At 45.6% G+C, this 18,980-nt stretch overlaps 1 protein-coding gene across 6 annotated transcripts in view; it reads left to right on the top strand.

The window, feature by feature from the left end:
- Nucleotides 1-18,980, top strand: part of Ptp36e (protein tyrosine phosphatase 36E) — a 540,343-nt gene that overhangs the window by 256,280 nt on the left and 265,083 nt on the right. For all 6 annotated transcript variants that reach the window (XM_077701525.1, XM_077701527.1, XM_077701526.1 and 3 more), the window contains one exon: nt 3,686-3,921. In XM_077701525.1, the coding sequence (XP_077557651.1) occupies nt 3,847-3,921 (75 nt within the window). In that variant the 5' untranslated portion in view covers nt 3,686-3,846. The remainder of the gene's footprint in view (nt 1-3,685; nt 3,922-18,980) is intronic.

Below are 18,980 nucleotides of genomic sequence, written 5' to 3'. Positions count from 1 at the left end.
GAGTGAGAGTGAGAGTGAGAGTGTGAGTGTGAGTGTGAGTGTGAGTGTGAGAGTGAGAGTGTGAGTTTAAGTGAGTGAGAATGAGAGTGAGAGTGAGAGTGAGATTGTGAGTGAGAGTGAGAGTGTGAGTGAGATGAGAGTGAGAGTATGAGTGAGAGTGTGAGTGTGAGTGGAGTGAGAGTGAGAGTATGAGTATGAGTATGAGTATGAGTGTGAGTATGAGTGAGAGTGAGAGTGAGAGTGTGAGTGAGAGTATGGGTGTGAGTGTGAGTGTGAGAGTGAGAGTGTGAGTGTGAGTGTAAGTGAGTGTGAGTGTGAGTGAGAGTGAGAGTGAGATTGTGAGTGAGTTTGAGTGTGAGTGTGAGTGTGAGTGAGAGTGAGAGTGAAAAGGAGAGTGAGAGTGTGAGTGGGAGTGGAGTGGGAGTGAGAGTGAGTGTGAGTATGAGTGTGAGAGTATGAGTGAGAGTATGAGTGTGAGTGTGAGTTGTGTGTGAGTTGTGTGTGAGTTGAGTGTGAGTGTGAGTGTGAGTGTGTGAGAGTGTGAGTGAGAGTGAGAGTATGAGTATGAGTATGAGTATGAGTGTGAGTATGAGTGAGAGTGAGAGTGAGTGAGAGTGTGAGTGTGAGTGAGACTATGGGTGTGAGTGTGAGTGAGAGTGAGAGTATGGGTGTGAGTGTGAGTGTGAGTGTGAGTGTGAGAGTGAGAGTGTGAGTTTAAGTGAGTGAGAATGAGAGTGAGAGTGAGAGTGAGATTGTGAGTGAGAGTGAGAGTGAGAGTGAGAGTGAGAGTGTGAGTGTGAGTGTGAGTGAGAGTGAGAGTGAGAGTGAGAGTGAGAGTGAGAGTGAGAGTGAGAGTGAGAGTGTGAGTGTGAGTGTGAGTGTGAGTGTGAGTGTGAGTGTGAGTGTGAGTGTGAGAGTGAGAGTGAGAGTGAGAGTGTGAGTGTGAGTGTGAGTGTGAGTGTGAGAGTGTGAGTGTGAGTGTGTACCTTTTGCTGTATACCTTTTGCTATATCCTCATAATTATAACCAGAAAGCATTTTTATATTTGTCCCACGTGATCCCCCTCGACGAGACCTTTAATTTGATACCCCACACACCCTAGCAGGATCATATGGAATTCATACCAGTCAAAATAACCATGACTCTCACAACTGTAACCAGGACGCATTATTTAGGTGTCCGACGTGATTCCCCTAACTGGAACCTTCAATTTGACGTCCCACATGCTTCAGCGGCCTCACCTTGAATTTAACCCATTCTATGAATCATAATGACTATCTCATGATTCGAACTACGAAGCCTTTTTATTTGTACCACGTGATTCCCCTCGTCAAGGCCGTAAATTTGATACCCTACACGCCCTATTGGGGTCACTTGGAATTTTACCCCATTATAAGACTCGCCATGACAATTTAATGGTTATAACCAGGAAGCATTTTTGTATTTCTCCCACGTGATTCCGCTCATCAAGACCATTAATTCGATACCCATCACATCCTAGCGGAATCAATTTGAAATTAAACCAATCAATGACTAACCATGACTATCTCATGATATAGCCCTACCACATTTTTGTCCCACGTGATTTCCCTTATCGGAACCTTCAATTTGATGCCCCGGACACCCAGTGGCATCATTGTGAATTTTAACCTAATTTATGACCCATTTTGACTATGTCATGATAATAATCAGGAAGCACGTGATTATCCTCATCGAGACCTTTAATTTGATATGCCACACGCCCTAGCGTCATGAACTTGAATTTTAACCGAATCTATGACTTACCATAACTACGTCATGATATATCCATAACTCATTTTCGACCCGACTGATTCCCCACATCGAGACCTTGAATTTGATTCCCCACATGCCCTCGCAGCGTCATTTTCAATTTTAACCCAATCTATGACTCATTATGACTGCCTGATGACTACAATCAGGAAGCATTTTTTTATTTACCCCGCTTGATTCCGTTAATCCGGACCTTTCATTTGATACCTTACACGCCTTAGCCTGATCAGTTTCACCTTTCACCCAATCTAATGTGGTCATTATTCTGTCTTAAGGGGCGCTGCGCAGTCAATTCAGCTAATTCATTTGAAACAGCAGAGAGGACAGCCCCCGCCCCCATTTCCCCCCGGCTCTCACCTCGTCCTTTGTGACCCCTAGTATATCAAGCCGTTAACAGTAGGAGGCGAACAACCAGCACGCCAGCGCCGCCGTGCGCTTTCCCACGACCCTTTCCCACGCTCTTACTGGATCCGTCAGGAGGAAAAGTTAAGACAACCCTTTTTTATGACCTCACCAGTCAATTATCACTCACGCGCCCAGCCGCGAATATTAGGTATACAGCAAGTGCTTATGGCCGTGAAAGTTCAACAAGAAACTAAAAAAAATCAGACACCCCCTCCCTCCCAACCGATCATGCAGATCGCGATTGGTGCCGTACCCGCAGGTAACCTGAATTCTGAGCCCACAGTGACGCATGAAACTTTAAAGCCAACCATAGCTGCTTGCTAGGCTACTCATATGTACTCAAACTCAAAATGGTTTCAAAACTCCTACGTACTCAGAACTCAAAATGCACTCATAACTCAAATTGTACTCAGAACTCAAAATGGGCTCAAACTCAAAATGGACTCAAGCTCAAAATGTACTCAGAACTCAAAATGGACTCAGAATTCACTAAGTCTCAGGCGTACTCAAACTCAATCGGACTCAAACTCAGTCGGGATCACTCGGCTCAAACTCACTCAAGCTCAAACTCACCATGCCACCTAGCCTCGCGCTCACTCAAACTCAAACTCACGCGTGAGTTTGATTCCAAATGAGTCTGCGTGAGTGGACTCATGAGTGAGTTTGCCCACCTCTGAATACAACACACATTTCGCGCAAGCATCTACGAGGACGGGAGGAACACTTGCGCCAAAGACGGCGCATTCGTCACTTTAGGCCGCAAATGCACCATCGGGATGTAAGGAATACTACGAAGGCGTCGCTCTGCGGTGCTTCAGTGACCATCGCACAACCGCTGCAGTAAGCGAGGAAATCAGCGTGCCTGCGAGTAAAAAAGGACGCGCATGCGCGCCAGGACGGTCTCAACAAGAAGCGCCAGGCCTCCAGAGTGCGCATCGGTGGCTTTTGCCACGCACTCGCTTGGTCCTGAACATTAAGTCCCCACTTTTCCACACGTTAAGAGAATTTGGTAGACTATGGCTTCTGTGAATTCAACAAAAGGTCGCCGATGATGTGTGCTGCACCCACTTTGCTGGTTTGCCTCCGGGTCAGCCATTATGCAGATCTTGGACAGCTTGTAAAGGGCAGGGAAGACAACATCCCCTGGGCCACGTTTTTCAGATTATCCAAGATCGTGTCTGTGTACGTAGGGTATCACAGCTACCCTCTGCCTACCCTCTGCGCTGGCATTACACTTTTGTGGCTTGGTGCGATTTTTTTCCACAAGACTGTCTGCTAAATTATGATGGAGGCGACTATTTGATGTTGTTCTCTACTGATATTCTGTTGCGTATCGTTCCACAGAGCTTTAAAGAACAATCAATCGCACACGAGTAATGATCGAGCATGCGAAATCGGCGCTCCGTTCCTCGTTCCACGAGCGAAAAGCGGGGCTTCGGTGTTGTCCCCGGGTGTAGTGACCACGCTGTCCTCCTCCCTCGCTCTGCAGAAGGACCTCTGTTCCTGCCTGGACCGGCGGTCCAGCGCTGGCCGTGGCGGAAGCGGTCCCCCCTGAGGCTTATGTCGCCGTCGCCGTGAGCCGGGCTGGCCGAGAGGAAGCACTCCAGCGACGCGGCGCTGGACGCGGCCACGCTGGGCGCTCGACCCAAGATGGGCCGAGGCAGCAAGAAGTCCTCGTCGTCGGCGCCAGCGGCCAACGCAGTTTCCTCGGCGTCCACGCCAAAGGTATACCCGGTCGCGCTGGGGCGCTGAGCTCAGTCGAGTTCGCAAGTGCAGTACAAGGGGTTATAAACGGGCCACAAAGGCAAAATACCTATTTGCTCAATTGAAAAGAACTGGCTCACTCAGCTCACTCACCCCCGCAACAACAACGACGGACGTTTTTTAACAACAACATAAAAACACCACAAGTGTGCAATACCGTTCCGAATTCGCGCTGCAACGAAATATGGGCAGGAGGACCATGGTACGGGCCAGCAGTAAAAATATAACAATTAGTGTGTAAACTACACGTTGGAATTCACAGAATACGATATAACGGAACTAGGGGCCACACTAATCTTGCAGGCATGCTTATTGCCAGTTGATTATTTAAGTCGGTGCGCCAATCGCGCAAGCAAGGCACGGGGCCGGGATAGATAAATCGGCAAAAATGGCTGGTGGGTTCCATGATACCTCGATTGCTTGTTTGAAGATTGCGAAAAATGGTAGTCATTATTGTTGGTGCAATGTGGCCCTTTCAATGAATCAGTCTTCATGACCCCTCGAAGTTTGTGCGACGTGCGCGGGACACTCGTCCTAAGCACCTGCTCCAGGGTGGCGTCATTGCTCTGGTGAGCACCCTTTCTGTGTTGGCCAACGCACCGGCTGGATCAAATTGTAAACTCGTGGATACGCTTTTCGAGTTCCCAGCCCTCCGTGAGTAGAATTTCAGAGGGCACCTTTGTAGTCAGAAGCGCCTTTCGAATTCGAACCACGCGATAAACACGCGGCATCTTCTCAATGTCGTGGCAAAGGCGCGTTGCAGACGGGTGATACGTTTTTTTACATCTACGATTTAAAACAGCCTTCGAAGGTTAATGGCACGAACTGTGCAAGACAAAATTCCCCAGCACGGGCGATTCGCTAGCAGGATTGCCAGCAACGCGCGCTATACACGCTTTTAGTGCTATTCCTATCCTTGCCAGGATGTTTATGCCGCTTATCTTAACGTTGTGTTACCACTCCGATATCTATCAGTAGGGCATTTCGGGACAAAAACGTTCGCCGTCTATCTGCGGACAGGAGAAGAGAGAAGGACACAACGCGTACCAAGAGGGCGCTGGCAGTGGACTTTGCTGCGTTCGCACAGCTGTGACACGCACAAGTTTTTGACACCCTTTTTGTTGAATCGCAACACCCCTGTTTTTAGGACTCCACTCTCTTTGTGTGAAAAAAGGGTGTTGACCTACTTCAACACCCTCTGTTTTTGCTAGGGTGTTGAAGGAGTGTGGAAAAGGCATTCAGATATTGATTGGTCATGCATGCATGTATAATTTCACTGATAATACAAGACAACCCATCATACCCTCCTTCCCACCTCGTAAGAAATGTTCAAAAGCAAGAAAATGTTCGTCTGCAATGATCGCTCGTTTCACCATACGGTCCGCCTCATGACCCAATTTTAGTTCTGGCACGTGAAACGTCAATTTGAACTTAAAAAAAACTATATATATATATAGAAAATAAGGGTTGGCAGTCAAGAAAACCTCTGAAAGCAAAGGGGAGGTTGTGGTTGGTCATAGAAAGAGATGAAGAATTTTTTTTGAGTCGAAAAGAAAGTGGTGAAAAAATGCCCGCCGGGTGGGATCCGAACCCACGACCTCCAGAATACCGGTCTGGTGCGATAACCACTACGCTACCGGCGGGGCTCTTTCCCCAGCACTTTCTCGGGTATTTATGTTAAGGTATTTTTGTTTCCTGCACTTGGGGGTGGTAGCCAGCGCCACTCGGACTACTCGGGGTGAAGGGGACCTTCTTTTTAACCCCCGGGCCGTGACTCGAGTGTCTACGACATGTCGATAGTGGTCGACCAGCGTTGAACCCTCTTAAGCTCCCTTTGGCACCAAGACTGCCAGAACAGAGGCCTTCGCTAAGCATGTAGCGAATCAGAAAATGGGAAATGAGGGGCTCTGTGAAATAAGACAGAAAATAAGGGTTGGCAGTCAAGAAAACCTCTGAAAGCAAAGGGGAGGTTGTGGTTGGTCATAGAAAGAGATGAAGAATTTTTTTTGAGTCGAAAAGAAAGTGGTGAAAAAATGCCCGCCGGGTGGGATCCGAACCCACGACCTCCAGAATACCGGTCTGGTGCGATAACCACTACGCTACCGGCGGGGCTCTTTCCCCAGCACTTTCTCGGGTATTTATGTTAAGGTATTTTTGTTTCCTGCACTTGGGGGTGGTAGCCAGCGCCACTCGGACTACTCGGGGTGAAGGGGACCTTCTTTTTAACCCCCGGGCCGTGACTCGAGTGTCTACGACATGTCGATAGTGGTCGACCAGCGTTGAACCCTCTTAAGCTCCCTTTGGCACCAAGACTGGGTTCGGATCCCACCCGGCGGGCATTTTTTCACCACTTTCTTTTCGACTCAAAAAAAAATTCTTCATCTCTTTCTATGACCAACCACAACCTCCCCTTTGCTTTCAGAGGTTTTCTTGACTGCCAACCCTTATTTTCTGTCTTATTTCACAGAGCCCCTCATTTCCTATATATATATATATATATATATATATATCTTCTAACACCCTTATTGCCTAAAAAACGTGTACTAGTATAAGTACAAGTGGTATAAGGGTGTTAGGCAGTGGTTGCACCCTTTTTCTTAGGTTCCAACACCCTAAATTGTGTCTTTACACTCTTTGTGTGTGGCGAAAAGGGTGTTGACCGACTGCAACAGCCTTGGTTTTCTCTAGGGAGTTGAGAGTGTGTAAAAGAGGTGTTCAGTTGCTAAATAAAAGGGCAGAGCTGGGGTCGACGTAGCTTCTTCCAGTGTTGCTAATTTTTGCCAGGTCGTCCTAGGCTTTCCGAAGTGTTGTTAGGTTTTGCGATGTTCTTGCTAGCCTAGCTGAGTGCTGAGGGTTGAGGCCAAGTTTAGCCAGATTTTTCAGCGCTGTTCTAGCGTGTCCCTCACACTGAGCGCGGATGCAAAGGGGAAACAAGCCAGGTCGACTTGACTACCGGCACCGCTGTTTCGTCAGCCTTGCACCACGAGTGCGGGCTGCGCGAGTACTTTTGCGTTTCAGTTTCCAAAGAGAGGGCTCTTCATTGGAGGAAACCCATGAGGTTTGGCGGCATGTTAACGCCTACATGCTACTCTGCGGGGTGCGCAGTAGGAATCAAGTTTCAATAGGAAGTAAGGCGCAAGGGAGAGAACACAGAAGGAAATAAAAGAAGTAAAAAAAGGAGCTAGCGTGTATGTTGGGGCCCGTCATGGCGACGCGTGAAAAAGGAGCGCAGCAGTTAAAGCTGGATATAACGAAGTTGACAAAATCTCGCAATTTTTCATTGCATAAGGTTTTCGTTACATGCATGATTCGAGTTAAGGCTCGCATGAATGAAGCAGAAAAGAAACCAGAATGCTGGACTTCAGTGAAGGTTAATTCACTGTACAAGGACGTATTTCACAGTCAAAAACTTCGTGATTTGTGCCTGCTGTTTTCGCACGAGCTTAGGCGACCGCAGCATGCGCAAAACACGCTACACGGCGATCCAGAGGCAAGGTTACTTACCCCCACTTTCCCAAGAGTAACTTAATTATCACGTCTGCCTTCCCAAACTTTTGGTTCCAAACGCGTTTCAAGAACCAAACTTATGCTGAAAAGGGCGCCTTTTCACGAACTTGAGGCTCGCTTCCGCGCTCAAAATTGTTGAGAAGCTGGGATGCTGTACTCATTCACGTGTCTTGAAAAGTGAAAAGGTTTCGTTTTCTGGCAGCAGAACGCCGTGGAAATGTGCGATTGCACGCCGACAGGTAGGCCTGGCAGCACAAAACTTGAGCGTCGAACCGACACTACTGTGAACTACAAAGTTCACTGTACCGACCCCGCGCTCAGGCGTCGAAAAAAAAGTGAAGGCTATTGACTCTTGCCACCTGGTGTCACGCTACACAAGCGAAACCTCAAGTGGGTGCTACGTTGGCCATCGGATGGCGCTAGCTGCTCCATTCGTTATCGTTATAACAAATTTTGTTTTCAGGGATTTCATATGTTTTTGTAGCTTCTGGCTCATTAACATAGTGCTACCATCCGGTAAGTTACTGCTTTTCGCCAGCCCATTTTTCAGTAAAAGTTCGAATAACAATGACTGGTCAGCTTAGCGAGTTCGTTACACCAAGGTTAACCGCCGCAACGCCTTCGTTGCATAGAGGTCGCAAACACACGGGCTTCAATGGGGAATTGAAAAACTTCGTTCCATCCAGCAATTCGTTACATAGAGGTTCGTTACATGCTGATTTAACTGTATTACCTTTGAAATGGTACAGTAATAATAATAATTTGTTTATTAAGAAGCGGTACCGCCAAAGTCAACTTGTGCGGCGTCGCCAGGCAGCAGCGGCCATCACTACTGTCAAAAGCACTCGTTTATAGCGATAACTCAATAGAGAGAAAAGAAAGGACAAAGAAAAGAAAAAAAAAAGTAGAGAGAAAACAAACAAAAAATTGGCCGCTTATCTGCTCACTTCGTTGCAAATGTCGACGAAAGACGACAATCGTCTGGCGCCCATGCCGAGTAAATGCCTCCCTTCTCTTTCCCGCTCAGCTCTCAGGCTGTTCCTATCCCATCTCGCTGCTCCCAGGATAAAAACGATAGCAGTTTGTTCAAGCCAATTTAAGTTCACCTCGTTCTACTGCTCCACGCCGAATGCCTCGATGCCAGCGCTGTCCTACGGCGGAGACGCGCGTGAATCGGGGCACCCCTATACTCCACGTACGTTCCAAACGGAACGTGAAAACCATCTAGTAAAACCTTTCGTTACTGTTGCTGTTTGATTTCTTAAAATGGCGCTAGGTAAACCGCGGGCGGTCGGTTCTGTATTTTTCTGGACGTCGTCATTATTGAAATTCGAAACAGCGCAAAAAGACGCGACAAGGAACCGAAGACACAAGGCGCTGACTAACAACTCAGAGTTGTTAGTCAGCGCCTTGTGTCGTCGTTTCCTTGACCGGTCTTTTTGCGCTGTTTCGAATTTCAGTATGCACCACCAACTAGCCGAAAGCACCATCCTAACGCAGTTCATCATTATCTCCAGCCTGTCTACTCCCACTGCAGGGCGAAAGCCTCTCACAAAAATCTCCAATTATCCCTGTTCTGTGCTAACTGCGAACACTTTATCCCTGCAAACTTCTCGATCTCATCTGCCCACCATGGCTGCTCTGTCAACTTCACCTAATTGCTATTTATTTATTTATTTATTTATTTATTTATTTATTTATTTATTTATTTATTTATTTATTTATTTATTTTTTTATTTATTTATTTATTTATTTATTTATTTATTTATTTATTTATTTATTTATTTATTTATTTATTTATTTATTTATTTATTTATTTATTTATTTATTTATTTATTTATTTATTTATTTATTTATTTATTTATTTATTTATTTATTTATTTATTTATTTATTTATTTATTTATTTATTTATTTAAACATACTGCAGCCCCATTGGGGCTATCGCAGGAGTGTGGGCAGGTACAAAATATCGAGTTAGGAAAACCAGGATACAGCCATACATGAATAAAGTATACAGACTATTTGCCACACTGGCCGTACAGGATGCGGCATGAACGCGACATTAAAGAAAACCTATAAAGGGCAAGGTCACATGTGTACATATTGAGAGAGGATGTATAACATACAAAACACAAGCATACCGTGGGCACATCAACATGCCCTACAAATAACACGTTTTTACACATATGCACTGATACAAAATTTAATAACAAGGCATAATTAGTCATTTTCAAGTGCTTCCAATCATTTCTGTGATTGAAGGGAACGAACGCTGCCCGGCAATGAATTCCATGCTTCTACGGTGCGGGGAAAGAAACTAAACTTAAACGTGTTGATGCGTGGGTTACTTCTTCTTGTTGTCGAAGGCTTGGCCAGGGTGATATACTCGGAAGTATATAAACGATGCGGAGAATGAACGACGCGGTGAAAAAAATTTAGTGAATCGATGTGTCGGCGGGCAGATAGTGTTTTTTTGGCTAAGCAATGGTAGAGCAACAGTTGGGGAAAAGTTGCGGTCGTATCTGCGACAGATAAACCGGACGGTTTTCTTTCGCACTGCCTCAATGCGGTTTATGTCACATTGTTTATGTGGATTCCATACGATAGAGGCATATTCTAATATCGAATGTATTATTGTGTTATACATTGATAATTTTGTGTCTTGATTGATTGTGTGGTTTAACGCGCCGACGCAACGCAGGCGATGAGGCGCGCCGTAGTGGAGGGCTCCGGATTAATTTTGACCACCTGGGGATCTTTATCGTGCGCCGAAATCTCGTACACACGGGCGTTTTTGCTTTTCGCCTCCATCAGAAAAGCGGCCGCCGCGGCCGGGAATCGAACCCGCGACCTCGCGCTCAGCAGCGCAACGCCTTAGCCACTCAGCCACCGCGGCGGGTTATAATTTTGTGTCTTGAGGGGACGGAGGCAGTGTCCGTTTCAGGTAGCCAAGTTTTCTTTGTGATTTGGTAGAGATGTAATCGATATGTTTGGACCATGACAATTTACTAGTAAAGTAGACGCCTAGATATTTGTAGTGTGGGACCTTTTCTAATTGCATACCCTCGGAAACGTACGCGAAATCGGATGGCGATGCGCTATGGGTAAATGACATGAGTACGGTTTTACTAAAATTGATAGTCATCTGCCATGAATCGCACAATGCACAAAATGCTGAGAATGATTCGCTAAGACGATGGTGATCTTGCTTTGTTGTGATTGTGTCGTATAAGACGCAATCATCTACGTAAAAGCGGATCTTCGAGTTGATGTTATAAGGCCGGTATGAATAACAAAGGGCCAAGTACACAACCCCGGCAAACACCAGAAGGCACACTGGAAACTGCTGATTCGGCTCCGTTATAGTCTACATATTGCGAGCGGTTGCTAAGAAAAAGTGAAATCCAATGGACGATCCTTGTGTTATTTAAAATGGCTTTTAGTTTGCAGATGAGTTTTGCATGAGTCACTATATCGAAAGCTTTCGAAAAGTCGATGAATATAGCGTCAGTTTGGTTTCCGTAGTTCAGATTGTTAGCAATGTCGTGCGCGAATTCGGTTAGCTAGGTGATGGTACTGAAGCCTCGACGGAACCGGTGTTGAACGTTAGACAGTATGTTATTCCTTTCCAAATACTCTATTATGTGTTTGTAGATTATATGCTCGAGCAATTTCATAGCGTTATGTGAAAGTGATATTCGTCTATAATTACTAAATAGTTGCTTGTCGCCGGACTTGTATAATGCCAACACTTTTGCAATTTTCCATGAATTCGGCACTGTCCTTGTTTCATATGATTTATTAAATATGATAGTTAGGTAGCGGCATATCCATAAAGCGTACCGAACAAGAAACATGTTCGGAATTCCATCTGGCCCACTGCATTTCTTTGTGTTAAGGTTCAGGATAACATTTAGGACGCCTTGCTCGCTAACTGTGACATCATCCAAGGATATGGAAGAGTTACGGCTCACGAACTCTGCACATTGGCCATTGTCGCGGCTAAACACGGAATGAAAGAAAGAATTGAAGGCACTAGAGATCATAACGGGATCATTGATAATGTCGTTGTTTATTTGAAACGAATTTGACACTGTGTTCGTAGGCAATATTGATGACCAAAATGTGCGGGGATTAGGTGTTAGCAGGCGTTGCAACTCTACTCTAAAAAAGAAATATTTAGCGCATTTTGTTTTACTCCCGAGTTCTTTTTTTGCCTTATCGAATTTGGCTATGCTCTGCGGGCTACTAGTAGATTTGGAACGCCTTAGCCGGCGAACGCGACGCGATAAATGAAGAATTTCACGATTCATCCAGGGAGCGTCAACATTTTTTCTTTTAGTAGGAACGAAACGTTCGATGCAAGATTTCATCAGGCTTTCGAATGTGCTGAGCAACAGATCAATATTGCTATTGATGCTTAGGACCGAAAAGGATTCAAAGGCTTCGGCTAACGCGTTGATAATGGAGTTATGGTAGACTTGGTTAAAATCCAAGAAGGAAGTGATAGCAAAGTGCGCTTTTTTTAATGCACGTGGGAGGGAAACAAGTAACAGGCTTGTGATCGGAGATTCCATCGATAACTTCACAGTGGAAGCCTTTTTCCTTAAGATTTGAGCTTAGAAATACCAAGTCTAGTATAGCGTTTATTCGTGTGTTTCCGGCTACTATCTGGGATAGTCCAAATGACAGCGTTGTGTCTATCAGTGCATTGCAAATATTTACTTCACGCCCGGAAGCGGTAAGGGAGGGTCAGTTAATTCCGGGAGTGTTAAAATCTCCCATCAGGACCAGGTTCCGAAAGTCGGATACATGCTCATTCATGAACTGATTAAGGCTATGCAACCCATCAATGAAAGACCCGGGGGGACGGTAAAAGACACCTACAACAGTAGAATTCCGATCCGTATGAAGCTTGCACCATACAGACTCCACTCCTGATGAGCCCGGAATTACCGTGAATTTTATTTCGGAACGTACGAGCAGTGCGACGCCTCCTCCTTTCCCTGTCGAGCGATCAGCGCGAATTGCGGCGTAGCCGTGAGGGGTGAACTCTGTGTAGTAAACACCTACGTGTAACCACGTCTCTGTGATTCCAACTATGTGAGGCGAATACGAAGAAATAAGGGTAAGCAGATCAGGAAACTTACTGGCTATGCTTCTGGCATTAATGTTTATTGCGACTAAATTTGAGGTAGAATTATTTTGCAGTCAACGGGAAGTTGCGCCAGGTGTTGCTGGAGGGGAAGCATTGGAAGATGCGGATCATGCAGATGGCGATGAGGTATGCACTACAACTGGTGGTCCTTCCGTATCTGTCATTTGTTGGCCGGCAGCCACGACTAGTGCGTTTGTAGCGTCATCCCAGTTGTAGCGAACATCATCAACAAATAAGTGGTTAAAGCGCATTTTTACGGAGCAGCTGTTGCTGAGAAAACCCGTGGAAGCTTCCCACTTTTTACGGATGCCGCGTACTTTTATGGAGAAGCCCCCAGTAATGCTCAAGGTTGAATCCTGAAGTGTTCGTATATTTTTCAGTATCGCTATTTTATCTCCAAAATTCGGAAGCTTAATTATCACAGGGTGGAGGCGCTCTGCGCGTGATTTACCGAGTCTATGCAGGCGTTCTACACGCGGGGATACTATGTTTAATTTCTCTGAAAAGAACTAGGAGACTTTGGCCATATGGATTTCATTGTTTTCATTACTGTCTGCAGGTAGTCCGTGTAAAATGATATTATTGCGCCTTGAACGGTTTCCCAGGTCGTCTACTTTGGAGATGAGCTTTCTTACAGTTTGATTGGCTGAGGTGTCTTAAGATCTACAGTTGTGACGCGCAGCTTCGACTTTGACTTGAAAGAGATTAAGGAACTGGTTGTTCCTTAATCTCTTTTAAGTCAATAGCACTTTCAAAGTCCATCGAAACTAACCTTGAAAGCCTTGCTTTTCTTGACGAAAAATATCTTCCTGTGTAGACCAAGTCGCTTATCTGCAAACTACTCTGCGTACATTAGAACTAAACTTTGATGGCTTCGAAAATCAGTCAAGAAGGTCAAATGTTCTCGTATCCGCCGTCTCGGAAAGTGTAAAAGGAAACGGTGCTAGCCTTCATAAGCTAATTAATTTGACCATTAGTACAGATATTCTTAAATGTTCCCTTGTTTCCATCGAAACAATTAACAGATAAGGGAAGCCTCGTCCCAACAACATAGACCGATAAGTCTTAAATTAGCAGACTTTTGCGAGAAAACAACGGTTCTGAAAAGCTGTTCAAAATTGAAACGGACGAATTACTCGAATAGCGAAGATTTCTCAGCCAGAGTTAGGGATATCAGAAAGAAGCTGTGAAATTGCGGAAAACCAAAAAAAGAAGGTGGAGATAAAGTAGCGCTGGCTTATGACAAACTTTGTATAAACGATGAGCCCTTTTATTGGGATAATGCGAGCAGTAAACTCCTACCTTTAAAAGTAGGCCCGAACAATGCCGCGCAATCAGAAAACCAGGGAGAAGACGACCCGAGTGCTATGACCCTACGCTAAGAACACTCGGCCCAGACGAGTAAACCAGCTTCCGAAATAAGCTTCATTAACGTGAATGCCCGCAGCATTCTTCATAAATCAGATCAAATCGAATCATTACTGTTGGGCCTCAAGCTTGACTTCGCAGCCATAACAAAGACATGGCGAACAGCTGACACCACGGATGACGAGATATCAACGCCCATTACTCTGTCGTAAGAAACGACAGCCCCACGCGTGGCGGGGGCGTCGCCGTATTAATAAAAAAACACCATTCTTTTCACTGTACTCCCAGATGTCGAAAACGTGGAATAAGCTTTTTGCAAACTAAAAATTGGCTGCCAAAGTATCGCTGTTGGGTGCGTTTATCGTAGCCCCTCGAGCGATCCTCAAGTGGTACGCTCCCTGTATCACTATTTAGCTACACACCTAATAAGTGTCAGACTGATCCTGCTTGGCGATTGCATCGTCCCTGATATCGATTGGCAAGCCATGACACTTCATTCTCCGAACTCCGATATCGTCTGCGATATCATGCTAGATTTTAACCTGAATGATTGATTGCAGGGTGGAACGCGCCGACGCAACGCAGGCGATGAGGCGCGCCGTAGTGAAGGGCTCCGGAATAATTTTGACCACCTGGGGATCTTTAACGTGCGCCGAAATCTCGTACACATGGGCGTTTTTGCTTTTCGCCTCCATCAGAAAAGCGGCCACCACGGCCGGGAATCGAACCCGCAAACCTCGTGCTTTAGATTTTAACCTGCGTCAAGTAATGTACCAACCCACGCCCACGCAAGGAACAGCGCCCAATGTTTTTGATCTAATGTTTATAAGCGACCACTACTCACCCGAAAACATTAAAATAGATATATTCGAAGGAATGTCAGACCACCAGCTGACGTATTGCTCTATACCGGAAGAAGGCCGACTATTCACCTGCCACCATCGACAACGTTTTATGATTTTATGAATGCTGATGATGCAGGCATAGTTGACCACCTGATTTACGAATATGGGGGATTAGAAAATCTTGCGGGTGACAATTTCATTTCATTTCATTTCATTTATTTTACCCTAAAGGCCAGGGGCTTTACAGAGGGGAGTGGGTAAAACCAACAGAAGATACAACAAAAGCAGCATGAGTGGTGATATACATTATCACATAGCCCCGGCAAAAACGGTTTCAACTTGGTTCCTTCGGAATTGTAGAGGCCCTGTGATGACAGCTGCTGGCCCGGGAAGGTGGTTCCAAATACTGCGAACATGTCTTAGTGTGACAATGCATTACTCCTACTTTATATTGATGATCAATGCGTGCCCAAGAGACATACAATGGTGAAGGAATGAAGGATGTGCGGACAACCAGAGTATGGTAAAAAATCTTGTGGAAGAAACAAAGACGGAAGTACCGGCGACGAGTTCCTAGTTGTGGTAAACAAAGTGAGTTTTTCATGGAAGTGACACTCGATTTACGACTATAATTACGGTAGATAAAACGGGCGACATTGTTTTGAACGCGTTCAAGAGAGTTAAAGTTTCACAGCCGGGGTCCCAAATTGGGGAAGCATATTCAAGTTTTGGGCGGTATAATGTTTGATACAGCAGTGTTTTTAGGGCAACAGGGGCAGTAGAAAAGTTGCGGCTGAGGTAGCCTAGCGTTCGATTGGCATTGTTAATTATGTTATCAATATGAACAAACCAGGTAAGATCTGAGGATATGTGTACTCCTAAATAACGGTAAGATGCTAGAAAATCTAGAATAGAACTGTTAAGGTGATAGGAAGGTAGATCAGAAGGTTTAAGTCTTGAAACCCGTAAAATTTTGCACTTGTTAGTGTTGAGTTCCATCTTGCATGTGTTCCACCAGGATATGATTGCGTTAATATCTGTTTTCAAAAGTTTAATATTGTTGTCATCAATAATTTTGCGAAAAATAACGCAATCATCAGCGAACAAGTAGATGTTAGATGACACGCAGCCAGGTAGATCATTAACGTCAATTAAAATAACAGGGCACCTAGAACAGAGGCGTTTGGGATGCCAGAATAAACGGAACTTGGTGAAGATTCGTGATTATTGGCGACTACATACTGTGACCTATTAAAGGGACACTGAAGTGATTTTTAAACATTGGGGGATTACGAGCGCAAATTGTAGTCCGGAGCCTGTTTCGACTACTCTGAGCGCGTTTACGCGAATTTATTTAGTAGAAAAATCAATTCGGTAATGCTTTCCTCCCCTCTGCACCCTCGCCCATTTTCTGTGGCATTTTCGTGTGACGTCGGGAGGAGATGAGCTGGAAATTGGCTGCGCTACTGCACGGCTCCAGGGCCTTCAGACAGAGTCAGTCGGCCCAGCGTTTCGTCCGCCGGTCGCCGACGGGTCGTCGCAATTCGTTCGCTCAGTTGAAACGAAGGCAGGACACGTTTGTGAATGGAAGAATGTGCCTTTCTTTACTTCTTTGGTTTGTACACTGTATCTAGTTCCAAGTCAAGGTCGCTTCACGCAAGCGCTGCACAAGCGCACATGCGACGCTTCGCTAACTGCTACGCCAATAGGAAAATATAAGGCCTTTTGAAGGCGGGAGAAGAGTCAGCGAAGTCAATATAGGTACAAAGGAAATAAAATCAACTGTTACTTTTACCGTACAGCGCAAAACTAGGGTGCGGGAAGCACTTTCTTGCGCTGGGCAAACAAGCACAGCGGTCAGCAGCACGACTACGCATCTGCGAACGCTTTTCCGTCTAGGAAATGCAATTGCTAGACGTGAGATATTGTGGAAACTTAGGGGACGCTACTGCACGAGCGCAATACAACGAATAGTCACCTAAGCTGCTTGAAATGGTAATCTAAATGAAAGGGTAAACTGGTTATATATTATATACCTTATAGTTCTAAGGTCGGCAGCGCTCGCCCGTGGCCGGGTGGTCTTGAGCGCTAGGTATGTAATTGCAGGTGTTTTGCAAGTCACGAGTTCGAATTCCTGCGGGAGTTTGTTTCTTTTCTAAGTTAACTTTTTCATTTTCCCCCGATGTTTTCTGCGCTGAGCTCACCTTTTTTGGGCCGCAAAGTTCATTGCTCCACGAACTAGTTCACAGAACGCGCGCCGGCTGACACTGGCGCGCTAGCGAGTTCTTCTTGGTGTGGTGTTGCCATAAGCACAGACTGCTTTCGGGCAGTGGGCACAGGCCAGAATCAACAGACCCTTGGCCTGGTGCGAACACGCTTTTTACGATACAGGCATGAGTGAGACAAGCTCCAAATATGGGGGAAAAGCCCATGGCATTTGAGCGTCTCCGGGGACGCGGAGGGCGTTCATCCACTACGTAGGCCTCGGCTAGGGATTGCTACGATTCCAAGCCGTCCTGGGAGGCTTATCTTATGCATTTTACAGCCGACAACATAGCAGAAGCGCGGGACGACATTACTGAGTTATTGAGAATGCCCATCCAACGATGCCGTCGAATGTCAAGCACGTTGTTTTACAGAACCAAAACCGAAACTTGTTTGGTTGCTAACCTTGGGCATCGTCCAATCACGGTGCGTCTCCTCCTGTCGTCACAGCCTTTAGTTGGTGCGGCCGCCGCAAACCGCGCATGGTAGTTTTTCTTCTTCGCGCTTTGTAAAAGAATTACCGACTTGTCAACCGGATAAACGATGAAAAGTGTGCTAATTTGAGCCAGTCTACGCAGTGCAAGCAAAAACGGGAGCTTGACAAATTCACTTCAGTGTCCCTTTAAGGAGGAACAATTCAAGCCATGAAAGAAGATTAGCATCAAGATTTAGTTTACTCAGTTTTAAAAGAAGTAGATTAGACTAGATTAGTAGATTAGAAGTAGATCAGAAGTAGATTTGAAGTAGATTAGTAAAGTAGACGCTTTAGAGAAACCAAGGAATCACAGTCTGCGCATGAGCGGCGGTCCAAAATCAAGTGAAGCTTATGGGTGAATGATAAAAGTTGCGTTTCGCACGAGAACGTCTTGCGGAAGCCGTATTGAACCGGGGTAAAAAAAGAGTTCGATTAAAGGAAATTTATGAGACTAGAAAAGATAACATGTTCAAGAATTTTATTGGGATGCTCGTTAGTGATATGGAGCGATAATTACAGGGCGAATGTCTATTACCGGACTTGTTCAGCGGGGCCACCTTCTCGACCTTGAAATCAGCAGGTATTTTGTGGGTGTCCAAGGAGTGCTGAAATATTTTAGATAGGGCAACAGAACAACAGGCAACAGTGTTTCTCAGAAATATTGCTGAAATTAAATCTTGACCTATACTGGGAGACACTTTTAATGATTCGATTATTTTTGCTACACCACGCGGATCGATTACAATAGGAGTCATTAGGGGTAATCGAAATTGGCCGTGCATATCGGAGCCGAGCTAACTGTACGAACGAAGTTTTTGCAGAATTCGGTATTAAGGACAAAAGGGCACTCGGTGTCGGGTGCCCTTTCAAGGCATTCAAGACGGCGAGACATGTCATGCAGTTTTAGTTCTAAGGACTGGAGGCTAGATTTCAGTTCTTTAACATCCGACATCACCTCAGATTGTGATTTAGCCATTTCTGTGGTCCTTTCGTTAATTTCTTTAAGGAGCTCGAGTACAGTGGCATATCCTTCAGGCTGAGCTTCATCCTGAGCTGCAGAGTCAGTTCGTATTGCACCCTTCTTATTGGGGCCGGGATTTGTCTCGACATCCCCCGACCGCAGGAGCAAAAGTGCGACATCAATATACTCACACAATGTCACACATAACACTTGTCGGCATGGCAGTAGTAACAGAAAGCGGTTAAAGCGGTTGTCGCTTCGTTTAGCGAAGATAGTGAGGCAGTTACGCACCTGCGGTACGAAGAAACGGTGTGCGTCAGGCATTGTGCCACTAGCGCTGCTCTCATGCACACTGAAGGGGACATCGGCGCGAAGGCAGCTTATGTCCATGCTGGCTGTAGGGGCTGATGCAGACGGTTCCACAATCCAGCAGGGAGCGG

The sequence above is a fragment of the Haemaphysalis longicornis genome, unplaced genomic scaffold, assembly GCF_048455015.1.
Source record: "Haemaphysalis longicornis isolate Haplotype H1 unplaced genomic scaffold, Haemaphysalis longicornis Haplotype H1 scaffold_27, whole genome shotgun sequence".
NCBI lineage: Eukaryota > Metazoa > Arthropoda > Arachnida > Ixodida > Ixodidae > Haemaphysalis > Haemaphysalis longicornis.
The sequence above is the reverse complement of the archived record's forward strand: the minus strand, read 5'-3'. Positions and strand labels throughout refer to the sequence as shown.